We start from the raw sequence: 16,111 nt of genomic DNA on the forward strand, positions 1-16,111 counted from the left end.
AACTGGATGGCCCCTTCTTTGGGCTGTCAGGATCAACCACAAAGCCACCTGCCTCCACTGATGATGGTTCTCTTTCCTTTAAAACTTCAAGTGAGAGTATGTGCCATGCAAATATTGCCAAAGAAGGCAAAGTAACCAGTCTCTCCACAGATCCACACACTCCATACCCGGAGAGTGCTCCTTGCCATTCCAATACTTTAGATATCGCTGTCGGAATCTAGGTTGCCCAGTTTCAGAAACGATGCTATTGTTTCCTTGCTTTAGGACTCGTCACATTGCAATGAGAACAGAACACGCGTCCTATTATCTCCAGTGGCCCTTACGCTCTACAGGCAGAGCACAGGCCTGCTCACCTGTGCAGCTCCCTGCAGGGCCTGGGCTCTGTGGACCGTCTGCCTGCTATTTGATTGTAATTGTGTGGATCTCTAAAAAATTCTTTTTGTGAGAGAAGGACTTTGAGCATGTCAACTCCCCGACTGGATTAAAATTTCTTTTAGGTAGGCATAATTAACCCTTTTTTTTTAAACTCTCATGTTGTAAGTCCTCTGGCTCAAACCCTTTTCAATGACTCCCCATTACTCCTAACCTGGAATTCCACCCCTTATCGAACCCACCAGGCCTGTGGGGTGTGATACCTACTGATTCCTTCCATTTAGTCCATTGTCACTCTACCCCCAAAGCCTCTCCACATGCCCTACATACACTGGCCTCTTTTTAGTTCTTTGAATGAGTCAAGGTCAGGACTACTGACCTTGTCATTCTTCCTGCCTGAAAAGCTTTGTCTTCTCGCCTTAAATATCATCTCCTTGAAGAAAGGTTCCCAGACTACTCATTTGCAAGCTGTGCCTCTGCTCTTTTTTATTCTCCCATAGCATCTGTCTTTTTCTTAAGAGCATGGATCATCATTTGTGTTTCTATAGCTGTTTGGTCACCACATGTTCACTCTGCCTCGCACACTAAGTTTCAAGAGGAAAAGGACCATTTCTGTTTGATTCAACCACATCACCTACCATGAGTCCAAGCCTCAGTAGATGTTTAATAAATATTTGTGAATCAATGAATGAGTGTGTGACTGATTGACTGACTGAACCTTCCAAATCAGTAGTATAGTTGGCATATGTTGAGGCTTAATGTCTGATTTAACCTTTTTTTTTCTGTCCTAAAATAGCCTCCTGAAGCCCTATCACCTTGATTATCACAAAATAAGCACCAAGCAAATAAACAACAACTCTGTCACTGCCATCTGGTTGTCAAAAATACAAATACCTGTGGAATCAGCAAACACATTTAATAGACTCAACCCTAAGTTGTAGCAGCAGCCAGACACAAAAAGGCACGAGCGGTACTATTCACAAGAGCCAAAGGTGAAAACAACCCAAGTGCCCATCCATGAATGAATTAATAAACAAATGGTTTTTCTACATAATGGAATAGTATTCAATCATGAAAACTAAGTGCAGTACATTTCACAATATAGATGAACCTTGAAAAATTCTAAAATTGGAAAGAATATAGACACATAAGAATATATAATTTCATCTCTATGAAAAATCCCAAATAGCCAATCCATATAGACAGAAAAGAAATTAGTGGTTGCCAGGAGTTAGTGGAAGGCAGGATGGAGACTGTCTGCTTAATGGGCATAGAGGTTCCTTTGGGTGATGAAAATTTTGAACTGGATAATGGTGATAGTTTCACTGCATTGTGAATGTACCAAATGCGAGGGAACTGCTTATATTAAAAGGTTAAAATGGTAACTTTTCCTGTTTTGTACAGCAATAAAGAGAGGAAAAGGGCAATAGAAAAGTTTAGAATGTGTATTATCTTTTAAATTCTCCAAATCTAACCTCCAGGTATCAGGTACCAAAGACACCAGGAATCAAACTTAGTAAGGGTTGCTTTTAATTACAAGAAATATTATGCTTTAAAACAATAAACTTCTTCACCAACACTGGTTTCCCAGAGGCCTGGGGGCAGGAGACAGAGGCACATCCGCCTTTCACTTACAAAGGGCTCTAGACTTGAGGATGGGTGAGCTCAAGCTTCCAGAGAATTCTGCAGAACAAGGTTCCACAAATACACATGTACATCTGGTGGGTGTGGTTACCTTAGGTCGCTCACAAACACACTTTCATTCTGATAATTACTTTGTTTAGGATGATCTTTGATTCATAGCTAATGACATTCATTTTTAATGATGATAGTATAATAATGTTTTGTTTTTGTTTGTCTGCTTGTTTTAACCCATTTACCCAATTCACCTGCAATAAATGTAACTCTTTTGGGTACACAGAGTCACGTAACCACCACCATCAGCGTATAGAATGATTTCACTGCCCTGCAAGGTTCTCTTCTGCTGCCTCTCTGGTGCCAGGCCTGCACACCCCAGGGTGCAGCAACAATATGGAAAAAACAGGGACACGCATGAAGACTAGATGCATCTCTAACACATTAGGCTAAATAGAGATGGGGTGCTGGTGCAGAGATGCAGTGTGGCCACAAACGGCCACAAGATTTGTGTTTGGGGAGATGGAAATACTCCAATAGACGGTGGAGGATGCCTGGTGAGGAGGCATCTTGGCAGAACTGGGGTGGCAAGGTCAGGGTTCAGGGCTGCTTTATGGGCAGGAGGCTTGGACAGGGGTGCACCCTGCTGTCACTACAGGAACCCTGGATGCGATCCCTGCCTGACCCCCTCCCATCCGTGCCCGCGGCGAACCTGGAGCCCACTTACTGTGGCGGTGCCCGAGACGGTCTGCGCGCTGGTGTCCGCGGCGCTCTGCTCCGAGTGGGACTGCGCGGGAGGGTACAGGTTTAGCGTGTGCTCGGGGACGGTGGTCTGGCCGGGGTACTCTGGCGCAGGGTGCGGGTGGGGGGCCGTGTATTCCGCGGGGATGCCGTTCTGAGGGGGAGCGAACTGGGCCGAAGCGTAAGGCTGAGCCATTGTGTCAGGGGCAGCTGCTGCTTCCTGATTACCCTGCAAAAAATCAGAGGTGGACAGAAGGAGAAAGCGTGAGTGGCCACCGGGCAGAACTTCCCCCAGGCCTGGACCACAGTGACTCGGACATGGTGCCAAGAGCCTGAGTCCATGCAGCCCAGTGCATCTTCCTCAGACGCTCTGGGGAAGCAGTCACCCTCATTTATACAACCCATTCTCCAGATGCAGATATCAAGGCTGCGAAACCAGATGTCACTTTCCCCAATCATCCAGCTCAACAGCCCCAGGCTGGGAGGGTCTGTGTCTCACCGACCGACTTGTCTGGCAGATGGTCCTTCTCTCAGTCCCATTTGGGGGACATGTGAGCATGGGGTTGTCTCCTGAGACAGCAGAACCTTACTCTGATACTTAAAACGCCAAAAGCGATTAAACCGAACATGCGTGTTCCTGAGAGGAGAGACAATTCATCTAAGCATTTGAATTTAATCAAAGTTTTATGTGTCTTGGCACACATGGTGGGACTGGAGGGTCTTGTTAATGACCGCAGCGTGTGTGTGTGTGTGTGTGTGTGTGTGTGTGTGAGAGGGAGATGTTCCAATGAAATTCAGGGCCTAATTTGGACAAAGATGGCCCTCTGTGATAACCCCATTTTAAGTAACTCTGCAGAGTGCTGGACTTAGCTCAGCCTCTTTAGTCAATGCCTCCCCCAGCCCCTGTCTTCCTGTCTTATTTTTTTTATAAGCACAGAGCATTATATAACAATTCACCCTTCAGATCTAGGCAAAACATGCAGTGTGATAATTACAGCCAAGTGAAAAGAATTAAACACACACACTCACACCCTGAATTCAAACGCTTCCATTTCAGGAAACATCTATCTCTCTCCACCTCCACCCCATCTCCATAATTCTACTACCCTACCACACACACACACACACACACACACACACACACACCACAGCAATCACAGCAGCAGAAACTGCAATCCAGAGGTCTGAATTGTCCATGGTCTCAAGAGATGGGATCGCACAGATAGTCAGAAGGAGACAGAAGAAAACACCCTAGCAATTAAGCACTGAAGAGCTGCTTTGCCATGTCTGTGGTCAATTAGAGGTGACCTCAGCCCTCCCACAATGATAGCAGGACCAACATGTCAGAATCGCTCCCATCGCCTCCGTCCTCACCACCAACATACGAGCACCTCTTTGGTTAAAGCAAGACGGTGCAGCTGGGACATTCTAACATGGAGGGAAGCGAAGTTTATTCTCACAACAGCGCACCGAGCCAGCTCGTTTGTTTAGAGGGGACTGTAATTAGAACGTTAAGGATGACACGCTGAAGAGGACTTCGCTTAGCTAAGTTTAAAACGTTTTGCAAGTGAAAACATTCCCATCAGGCCCTCTCCTCCCCAGCATAACTGCTCCAAACGTCTGTGCCATGGGCAGCAGACATGCACAGCCACTTCTTTCTAACCTCTTTCCGTAGCATTTGGGGCTGAGCTGGGTCTGTCTGTGCTGTGGCTGAATCGCTATACGTGACGGGAAAAGTTGACCCTATCCATCCCTAGCAAACACGAGGTCACTCATTGTTATTGCCACGCAGTGTTCACTTTCCTTCAAGGAAAATGCTCTGTTCCTTTCGGTGTGGAGAAGGGGGGACCCATCCCCTCTCAGCCTAGTGCAGATGTGGCTGAGCCCCGCCTCCCAAGACCCATGGAAACAGTCATGTGACCTGGCCTGCCTAATCAATGGGTGCCACTCTCTTACCCAGCTGGTGTGGCTCAGTGATTGGTTGAGCATCAACCTATAAACCAGAAAGTCATGATTTGATTCCCAGTCAGGGTACATGCTGGGACTATTGGCTCCATCCCCAGTAAGGGCCCTGCAGCGGGCAGCCAATCAGTGATTCTCCCTCATCATTGCTGTTTCTATCTCTCTTTCCCTCTCCCTTCCTTTCTGAAATCAATTAAAAATAAAAAATTTCAAAAAGGTTTTCACTCTCAGTCACCAGGATGTGTGTTCATGCCCATCTATCTAAACTAGTTAGCGAGTTAACCCATTGTAATTCTAATGAGGCTCCCTCATTAATGTAAGCCTGAGCTGCCAAGAACCACCCCTTGAAGAGGGACTGCCTAAAGCCGAAGCCAACCTAGAGGAGAGCGAGCCCAGAAATTGATAAACAGATAAACTGAGTCCCGGGGAGTTCATTGGAGGTCTTGGATGCAGCTTTACCTGCAGTTAGTAATGCTTTAGTCACACAAATCAGTCAAGGTCTTATTTTGTTTAAGCTCCTTTTTCTGTTACTTGTAACCTAAAGGGCCTTGGTTAGCAACCCCTCCTGAAAAAAATCCTCTGCTGCTCATGAGCCCACGAGCATCCTTTTTTTTCTGTCCGGCTGTGCAGGGAACATAGCCTTGTGTACAGACATTCCAAATGGATGGTGCTTCTTTCTGGCTGAGCAGAAGCCCCAGAAACTACCGGACCTGAGAAATCTCCAAAGAGAAATGCATGGGGACAGGTCCCACCTCTGTGCAAAGGTCTGCTGCAGCCTGCCCTGCTTTCTGCCAGGCTCGCCTCTGAATTGAAACAAAGGCTTGTGAGAACCCCAGGTGAGGCCTCCTAGGGAGCATACAATGATGGCAGGAGCAATGGTAGAGAGAGACAGTCCCTAAGGATAAAGGTTTTTCCAGCAGAAAACACAATATTCTGGGAGAGAACCCTGCCCGAGTGGCCTGTCCTTACTGCAGAGCAAGCTCAGGAACAGTGACCCAGTCCCACAAGCCCCAACAAGATGCACAGGCTCTCTGCTGGGATCTGAGCTCTCTCTGTTTCAGAAAAGGAAGGGCCTGCTCTCAGGAAACCGTGATCGCTCCATCCTCCCACCACCATCAAGTCCTCCCCTTCACGCTTCCTCTGCATGGAAAGCTTTCCCCTCCCGACTGCTACTCTCTGCTCATCCTTCAGGTCCCAGATCAAGAGAGCTCTCTTCCAGCAAGCCTCCCTTGGCACTTAAGCCACGTCACTTGCCTGCCTTCTTTACCTCACTGCAGCTTGTGGCCACTTCTCTCATAATCCCAAGTCCCGTCATTGGCTGCTTGTCCGTGAACTTCCCAGGGGCAGAAGACTGTGTCAAGTTCTCATTCCATCTCCAGTCTGGCCCACTACTTGCTTTTTGTTAATAAAGTTTTACTGGGACAAAGTCACATTCCCTGTGCTAAGATGGCAGAGTTGCATAATTCGGACAGACGCCTAATGGCCTCCCAATGCCTAAACTATTTAACCACCTGGCCCTTTCCACAAAAGGTGTTCTACTCTCTGTGGCAGAGTGTTATTCAATAAACCATGCCACTTCAGAAGCCAGCTTTGCATCCATAGGGCAGGACATAAAGCTGGCGATAAAGCAGGGAGAGAAAGGGGTGCATTCTCTCTGCACCAAGGAGGGGAGGCTCAGCTGGACTTGGAGAGCCTCAGTGCTGAGGATGGAGCAAAAGGGTGAGTGGGGATCTTTTTCCGAATTTGCTTTTATATCAGGGACTCTCTGAATTGTCAATGCACATGCACACTTGTAGGCCTGAAACCCTGCATGAGTAGAGTAAGGTGACCAGACATCCGCTTTTGATGGGACTGTCCCAATTTTTAACAATTTGTCCCGAGTTCCACAGTTAAAAATCGGGACAGTCCCACCAAAAGCGGGACGTCTGGTTACCTTAGCTTAGAGGGGGAAGATCTGAGATGGCTTCTGGCTCCCGTGCTCAGTCTGAAAGGCATCAGTGTCTGAAAGGAAGAACACAAGCCCAGGGCCCCCTTCCTTCAGGCCTATGGGCACCTGCCATCAGTGATGAAACAGAGGAAAGGGATCCCCAGGGGACATTAGGTAATGACCCAAGACATTTTTGGTTGTCACAACTTGGGAGGAGGGCTGCTACTGGGATCGAGTATGTGGAGACCAGGGATGTTGCCGACGCCCTACAACGCACAGGCCAGCCCCGCGCCTGAGGATTCCTGGGCTCTGGCCCTGAATGCTCATCGTGCGGAGGTCTAGGCTCCCTGCCGGGCGTGCATTGCCTCTCTAACCTCACTTGGTTCTGTTGTTATGTAGACTGGGGCCCAGAACTGGTAAAGGAGTCACAAGGCCGGAGCCACAGGTAGCTCTTCGGAAAACCAGGAGCTGAGCCAGAGCTCATGTTGTCCTGCTCCCAGGTGCCTCTCAGGTGGCAGGACTCTCACCTGGTGGGGAGGTTTGTTCCAGTTTTTAAATAAGCAAAACTATCTCTCACAAGCACACCATGGCCTCAAGACCCGTTTCCACCCGGTGATGTGGTGCTGGGGTATTTAATTCAAAGGCACCAGCATTGCACTGGCCAGTTTGGCTCAGTAGTTCGTGCATCATCTCAGCCTGTGGACTGAAGCATCCTGTGTTCGATTCTCATCAGTTGTAAGCTTGATCCCCAGCCCGAGTCCGGGTGTGTGCAGGAGGCAACCAATCAATGTGTCTCTCTTATATTGATGTTTCTCTCTTTTTCCTGGTTTCTTCCACTCTCTCTAAAATAATCAATGGAAAATGTCCTCAGGTGAGGATTAAAAAAAAAAAATGGTGTCAGTGTTCCATCAGCCAGACCAGGGTGTTAACCCTTGGTGAGGGTTAGAGCTCCAGCTTGGATAACTCTGCCATCTCAGGCCGGAGGCCTTGCTTCAGAAGCCTCCAAGGCCACCGTAGGAAAAGCAAGGACCAGCAGTGGCACCACTGGAGCCGGGACAAGCCACCTGGTACCTCCAGGGTGCTGAGCGCTAGGAAGCGTGTCCCTGGTCTCCGAGGAACCTGCAGGCACATCGGGGTACACAGGGCCCGACTGCACTCCTGTTCCCGGTGCCCAAACAGATGTTGGCGGGACCCCCTATAGTCACTTATTAACACTGACAGCAGTTCCACAGAGATTCTAATTAATATTCCTACCCTTTGCACTTCAGGCTAATTACAGCTAATATTTAATTAAGATCATCGCACTTCCCAGGGGATTGCTTTTCACCTTCAAACGGCTTCAGAGGTGCCTTTGTCTCCTCCCTGGTGATGCTGCTGGATTCTTAGCGTGGAATGAGTGGTCTGACATTCACACTAAGGGGACCTTTTCCACTCCAGTTTGAGGCGAATCTTGGGCCCGTGCACAGGTTAAAAGCTGAAGCCAGCTTCGTGCAGGAGACGGTGATGGGCAGACTGATTTGGAGCATTCTGGCTAGACATTCCCTCATTTGCAGAAGTTGCCTCCTTCCTTCTCCTCTAAGGCCGAACCCCGTCCTCCCCCTAAACAAGGGAACCCAAGGTGCTGGTGGGTGTTCTGAGTTGACAGGGAAGGTGACTCTGATGTGCATGTATCCCCCCCACATCATCAGCCGAGTGCTTCAAGAGATTTTGCAAACCTAACATCTAATTTTCCGTGCCTGAACTTTCTTGGGTTGCTGCTAAATACACAAAAGGCGGGGGTGGGGGGGAGGGCCAAGGCCTGATATTTTTAAATCCCATAATGCTCCTGAAGAGCTAGGTAGGAGCTGGAAGGGAAGAACATCATTTGGGATAAATGTGGGGAAAACGTCCCTGTCCTCACACACCAAACCTCAATTAGAGCAACCCATCAAGGGTCCCGTGATGTGGGACCTCCAGTTACTGAGCTGAGAGCAGATGAATATTAACATGCAACCAAGACTAGTTCACAAAAGCAAAAAAAAAAAAAAAAATGCCGTTTCAATTTAAATATTTTACTGAAGCATGAAATAGCCAGGATATTATTGCTATTTTAAGACAAACACCGTAATCTGTCTATTAGCATAGCGTGTCGTCTCGGCTGCACCCAGACGTCCAGCGAGCCTTTCCTCAAACGCACAGAGAAGCTCTTTGGTCACCGAAACAACATCCTTCATCCTTAATCTTCTCTCCAAGGTGCGCCCAGAAGACAGAGTCAGAAAATGAGAGGATTCTCCCCTCTCCCCAGCCCCCTTCTCCCTCCCAGATATCTCTCTTCTCCCATTCATTGCCCTGGATGGTTAAAAAGGGTAGTTTTCGTTTTGGAAAGCTAATAAGAGAACAAAGGGTGGCAGCCCATTTAACTTGGCAAAATATTTTGGCTCAACGTCTAATGCAAACCACATTTCAACTGCAAAACCGTCCTTACTGGGCAGGACACAAAATGGGTTATTCTTTGCGATGTGACTGCCAGACTGTCACTGAGGGAGAAAGTGGCTATTTTCATAGCTGCCGAGTGGACTTTAAAATATTATAATCAAGGATGCATGTGTGTGTGTGCATGTGTGCATGTGTGTTTCCCCAGCTTTCATAGTGACACTTCCTGAGCATCTTCTCCCCCTTTTGCTCCTGGAATATTTTGATCTCAGTCCGAGAAACTCGCCCTGAAAACCCTCTTCTGGCCTAAACGCAGCCTTTATAATGAAGACATGCACGGGGATTGTCCAGCCCCGCTTAGGCAGCTCCCTGATCTGTCCACACAGCCACGGGAAGCAGCTACTCCTCCGTGGAACCCCACTCCCCCCATCCCCCCCAGCAACTCAGACTCACTGGAGGGAACTATCCATTCTTGGTTGCCCACAGTCTCCAGTCGGGCTGACAGTTTGTTTTCCTTTAGTTTAGCGGCTGATCTGTTCTACTTCTCTGGCAAGAAACCTCGCCTATTGAGACAAAACCTCCAGTGCCCAAATGAGAGAAGTAAATTGCCTCTTGCCCCCAAGGCATTGCAACAAAGAAGGAAAATGCAAAATTACACCATTAACCTGCTAGTTCTAAGACCAGCTCAGTTCCACACATCAAGCAGAAAGCCGACACACACACACACACACACACACACACACACACACACACACACACACACTCTTGGCTGAAATCCTCTCCTCTCCCCGGCGTGATTCAAGGAGCAGCATATACATGGCACAGAGCAACAGAGACTCCACCGCAAGGAGAGACTGCAGCTTCATTCAAATCACAATGGCGAGTGGAAAATAGAATGGGAAAAAAAAAAAATACCTGCTGCACCATCCTGCTTGCTTTCTCCTCCATAAACTTAGCAGCTGTCCCAGACCCACACCACAGAGCATCTGCTCAGAGCAAGCCTCAGCTAGGAGCCGGGGTGTGCGCGCGCTGTGCAACGTGTGGATGGCTGGGGTGTTGCGGGAGGGGGAGCCGAAGCTGCCTGGCTGACCTCCCCCTCAACATCTGACTGCTCCCCAAACCAACCCCAGATGGGACTCTTTCCGCCAGCAAGGCCTGGCCCATCAATCACGGCTCGCTCCTCCTCCGGCTCCCGCTCAGTTTCAGAGTGCACACTGAGCAGATGATTATAGAGTGGAGGAGGAAAAAAAAAATACACACACGTACACACACACCTCACCACACGGCACTCGACTACATTAATAGCTGTTTAAAAAACATTAGAAATGCAAGCCTATGCATTGCCTGGAGCTGGAATTTTTCATTACTAAACTAAATATATGGCATGCAAAGTTATGAAATCCACTGGGGGAGCTTGCTACTATCCTATTTTGCTTTGGATTTTTAAGAGGGGGAGGGGGGATGGCAGGGTAGGACAGGGAGACAGAGGAAGGATGAAGAAAGAGCTTGAAGGGATAGAAGGGTGGTTAGGGGTAAATTTACAGAAATACCACGAGATCATTGGGACTGGATGTGTGACCGAGCTGCACGGTTAATTGTAAAGTGATGTTCACATGCTGTCACTGGCAGTCGTTGGGGAGATTTGGGGACCCCGTTCCTCTGCAAACCAGCCGTGTGGCCGAGGCAAGCTGTTGCAAAACATGGACTCCAGTTTTTGTTCTGTTTAATGGGAATAATGAGAGTGACTTCACAGGGTGATAGTGAGGGTCAACATCAAAATCAACTCACAGCAAAACGGACGCAGTGGTCTGGCTTAGAGCACCACTGTATACGAAGATGCATTCATCACAGACAATAGGATGGTGGGCCAACGCCGAGACCATCTGCATCCCTATGGGATAGGCAGTCAAGAGGTGCAGTGGGATCTTAGGAAAGAGCCCAGCCTGGCCACAAGCCCCAGGGCTGATGAATGCCATGGAGGACACCCTTAGGGGTCTTGCTTTCTCCTGTTCTTGAACGTTTATCTCTTCCTCGCTCATTGCTTTTTCTTCTCTCCCAAGGAGCAGACATAAAACCTTGTGCAAAAACAATCCCCGGCGATCTCCATCCCAAATGCTGCCTCTTCGTTTAAGGCTACGAATACGCCGTCCTGTCTTTATTATTAAAAGTACAACCACCAGAGTGAAATGTCAAAACAATTTCAGTTTTTATTTGGCCGTGTCTTTCTTGCTCGTCAAGGGAGAGGTTTCGAGAGTCCCACCCCCCTTCCCGTGGACAGCTGCTTATCGCTGAGATGCCTCGCTGGGGAAGGAGAACTCTTGTTACCCTGGAGGGGATGGATGGGGTTTCCAAAGTGATTAAACTTGTAATTAAATTGTGTAACAGAGGAGGAGGCGAGGGCAGAGGAGGCTGCCTGGAAGAACTGAACTTTCCTGCTGGTCTGTCGGTGGTACTTGTTCAGGTAATTCTCGGGTGATTTTTTTTTTTTTTTTTTTAATTCCAGTTCCCCAGGGTTGGAAAGAAAATCTGGATAAATGGTATTTGTGACATCCTCACACCTCCATTTTCAATCATGCTCTGGGGATACGGCTCAGGCAGCATGAAATAAGCACTGTTTCGGGTCCCCTACGGGGATATGCCGGCTCCTCTCAGAGCCTTGTAACCTCAGAAGACCTCTGCCCCTCCCTCCCTAACTTCAGCCACACACGTGGCCTCAGCGGTCACTCCCCTGAGCCTTAAGCTTTTTTCCTGTCTTTACTGATAACTAAAAAGTCAAACTTCTGTCCTTCAACCAAAGTATAGGGGTCTTGCTATTTCCTAGAAAAGCAAGGACAGACCAAGACAGAAAAATTCCCCGTTGAAGGATATTCCAGGGAGTAATAGAGAAAATATTAAAACAAATAAACAACCCTCTTTCTAAAAAAAAATAACACCCACTAAATAGAGAAGAATGTTTCAGGTGGAAACAATCAAAGAAGCAAGGGGACATGGGTGCTTAGCCAATGGACCATCAGATCATGTGGGGCAGTCTCATGAAATAATCAGACACCAGGATTCCATCCCAGTCCCACTGGTTTAAACTCCAAGAGTGGGGTCCAGACTCTGTGTAAAAGTGCCTGAGGTCATTCTGATACACAGGCCTGATGAAAAATCGGGGGAAATTTTTCTGTATTTTTCAAACTGTAGGTTTGATATCTTGAGATATAAAACCTATGTAAGGGGTAATCATGCCAACATTTTAAAATCTGAAATAAACTAGACTACACTGAAAAAGAAGAGAATAAAATAGTTAAGAGTTATTTCATGAAACTTTTATGTGGTGCATTGGGTTGCAATGTAACATCTTTTATGGATTGCAGTAAAAGAAATAAAATTAAAAATATGATGCTAGGCAATGCCTGTGCTTGTTATTATCATATCTTTTATCAGTGCTGTGACTATGGAATCAAAGTCAAATGTTGAGAAGACAAGCACAGTGGCAGAGAGATTGACAAGTTATTCAACTTTGGCATGCCTCAGTTTCCTCATTTATTAATATAAATAGTAATACAGATTTTTCTTCCCAACGAGTCTCTTATGTTGGTTTTGGGAGAAAATCTACAGAAATGTTTTGTAATCCAGGAAGCTCTAGGAGGGCATATGCCCTGCTGTGGGGATGAAATCAGTCCCCTCCTAGCTCACTAAAGTGTGTTCACTTCTCACCTCCCGTTCACCAGCTGCTCTGGTAGGCACTTTAGTCCTCACAACCACCCCTGGGAGGCAGATATTAAAGATACAAAAACTGAACTCCCAAATAAGTGAAGACATATTTTTCCACAATGGGAGCTCTTAATTTAGTTAAGTAGCAAAACCAGAACATGAACCTAGTTTGGTCTTATCAAAGTATTCCTATCACTGAATCCATACCAAGATGAAAATGGAGATGATGATGATGATGTGAAGATGGAGACGATGATAGTGGTAAGGATGATGATAAAGATGAATATGATAATGCTGATAAAGATGATGGAGGTGGTGGTGGTGATGATGAAGACAGAGATAATGGTGATGATTGTGATAAGAAAACTTTCCTTGAGTACTAACTTTGTACCAGTCATTGCTCTAAGCACCGAGGATAGAAAAGCCAAAAATGCAGTTTTACCTACATTACTTCAATTAACAAGAACCCAATGTGGTTCATATTATCATTCCCTTTCTAAGGGAGGTAGAGTTGCTTCCTCACACCCGAATCTACCAGACCCTAAGCTCTACATTCTGAAATAGTTGTAGATAAGGTCATATCTGACCTCAATTAGGTGAACATACCAACCTTTGTTTCCTAACTACACCAGCTTACAGAAAAGCATGTCTGGAACAAAGAACTCTGAGATTGCTCTGAGGCCATAATTCACAAAAACAAACAAACTGCAAAGATAATAAGAATCCATGTCACAGATTCAAGTGAAAGCAATTTGTCTCCTTTCACTTTCACGGCCCTGACAGGGAAGCAGAGAGAGAGGCCAGAAGCCATCTTGCTGTGGCTGACAAATACCAGCCCCAGAAACACAAACCGAGTGGGTGGTAGGCTCGCAATGACGAGGTGTCATGTTTGCAAAATGTTTCTTTCTGACTTTCCATTTGGATCACAGAAGGCAACGTAGAGGGGGCTTTTTTCAACTCCTTCAAAGTTAGTGACTATCAAATATTTATGGCACTTTGTGCAAGTCCGGAGCCTTGATGTGGTTGCTTATAAGGTGATATTTCCAAAGGGAAATAAATGTGTGTGTCTCTAAAAAAAAAATTAGCAGCCTCTGGAGCAAGTGAAGTTCCCACAATGGGACCAGGCACTTAGGAAGATGGGTTTTCTCATCTTGCTCATACCATCCCAGAGGCTCAGAGGGCCTGACTTACCCTTTCAAAAGTTCATTGAAGTTTAACGTTATACCCTATTCGATTTTGACATTTAATATATTTTTACATTACATATACACTGAGTGGCCAGATTATTATGATCTCTGAATGCATAATAATCTGGCCACTCAGTACTGTATATATAAATTAGAGGCCGGGTGCACGAATTAGTGCCTGGGTGGGGTCTGGCCAGAGGGAGGGGACATGGGCGCTTGCCCGGCTTGTCTGCTGGCCGAACTTCTGGTCAAGGGGACAATTTGTTTATGTCTTTTATTATATAGGATATACATTGAGTGGCCAGTTATGATGCATTCAGAGATCATAATAATCTGGCCATTCAGTGTATTTTGATGTCTGTCTCCAACTAGACTGTACAAGCTAGGAGGACCAAAACCTCACCTGTTTTTCTCAGCACTGTTGCCTCGGGTACTTCAAAGAGTGGCACAAACACACACACACAACCAAAATGTTTTCTTGAATGAAAAAATAAATCCCCAAGTTAATCTCTTTATCCCTATTGCTATCAAGAAATGTCCTGACTCACCCAGAACCTCAGAGCACTGAGAAATAAGCTCATACCATTAAATGTTATTCTGCACTGTTGAAAAAAAATCCCCTCTCCCATTGGAATATCTCAATGTTGTACCCAAGGGTTTTTTTGTTGGAAGGTCATGCAGTTAGGGCTCCACCTATCTGTATGTGAAGTTGCTATCAATATCTTGTTATTTCCTGTTATTAATAAAAAGTAACAACCAGAGATGTTGATATGGATTGAGTTCATTCTAAGCATCAGTCAATGCAAGTCACTATATATATAGTTCCTGTAGGGATAAAGTTAGATTTTATATGTGTTATTCTTTATAAATTTAAATTTTTATATTTTCAATAAACTTATTGTTATCACACTCATTTCCCAGAATAGGAAATAAGAGGTATTGAAGCTAGTAAGTGAAAGAGGTAGACCTCAAACCCAGCTCTTTCTCCAAAGCTAAGGTCTTTTCAAGCCAGCTATGACTGACCTCTTTGTTGGCTAAGATGAAGGGTGATATCTGTAAGGGTTACAGTGGAACAATTCAATCACAAAATATCTTCTGACAAATCTCCAAAGTATCCCAACCAAAGTTACAGGTTTGAGGTCTTGTTCACTCTACTCAACATCCAGAATCTAAAGGGTGTTAATGATGATAGTGGTGATTACAACATTATTTATAACAATAGTAATGTAATCAAAAGGGCTTTCAACATATGCTTTCCACTGCCCAAAACATTCTACAATTGTAACTCTATCAATAGAGCCTATGTCATCATAGGAATGCAATCATTATTGTCATTTTATAGATGGGAGGTTTTGAAAGAATAAGAAAATAATCTGAAGTCACCCTAATTATGTAAGATGAAACTCACATTTGTGCCAATCCAATGCTGACCCTAAAGCAGGAAGTTGAAAATAATTTAGAGGAAGTTTGTGATGCCCTTCACCCTGGTTCCCCAAGTGGTAACCTCTTGAATTACTATAGTTTATTGTCAAAACCAGAAATTGACCTGGTGTGACCACTCTTCAACATTGCTGTGAACACCATGAGGAGTTAAGGTTGTAAAAGTTGAGCTGTTGTGAGTGTATTTCTATCGACACCATCACAACCTGGCCATTGCCATCAATCCCTGAGTGACAGGGAGCTGCCCACCACTGTCCCATGAATAGGATTGTGGAAAGGAGGGTAGATGCATTAGCAGACGATTGACCAAGCTAACAGATTTATTACCAAAAGCTGTTGTCAAAAGGAAAGGAGCAGATACATGCATTTTTAGTTATATTGATATTTCAGTAAGGAGTCCTCACTTTCCGGGTATGGAGGAAACCTTCAATCTTGAGCAGACTTTCACTTTCATAATCTAAAAGAAGTGAAAAATATTCTCACCACCACCACCAGGGGTAACATCAATGTCAAATTTATATTGGAGACGAATTCCAATGACTTGTAACATTGCTAATACTACCTCATTTAGCCAAATCCACAAAAGGAAAAGGATGGATTCTGTTCCCTTAAATAGCTTGTTTATAGTTACCCTGCAGATATGGTTTGGGATAATATCAGTGTTACCTATTTCATCACAGCTATCCAGAGGATTCTCTGCCTGCTTCCAAAATAGGAAATTGATAGATTTAATATG

The 16,111-nt window shown here is 45.8% G+C and overlaps 1 protein-coding gene across 49 annotated transcripts in view; it reads right to left on the reverse strand.

Moving 5' to 3' along the window:
* The window catches only part of RBFOX1 (RNA binding fox-1 homolog 1), a 1,418,051-nt gene that overhangs the window by 178,897 nt on the left and 1,223,043 nt on the right, over positions 1–16,111 (reverse strand). For 45 of the 49 annotated variants that reach the window (XR_014794880.1, XM_084882378.1, XM_084882381.1 and 42 more), the window contains one exon: positions 2,735–2,977. Coding sequence is in view for 48 of the 49 variants with exons in the window: in XM_084882378.1 (XP_084738504.1) it covers positions 2,735–2,977 (243 nt within the window). In the remaining variant the exon portion in view is untranslated. Of the gene's footprint in view, positions 1–2,734; positions 2,978–9,964; positions 10,113–16,111 lie in introns of those variants that run through there. The other 4 variants (XM_084882391.1, XM_084882392.1, XM_084882374.1 and 1 more) reach the window with 4 other exon arrangements.

The sequence above is a fragment of the Pipistrellus hanaki genome (genome assembly GCF_964339955.1).
Source record: "Pipistrellus hanaki genome assembly, chromosome: 4".
Taxonomy (NCBI): domain Eukaryota; kingdom Metazoa; phylum Chordata; class Mammalia; order Chiroptera; family Vespertilionidae; genus Pipistrellus; species Pipistrellus hanaki.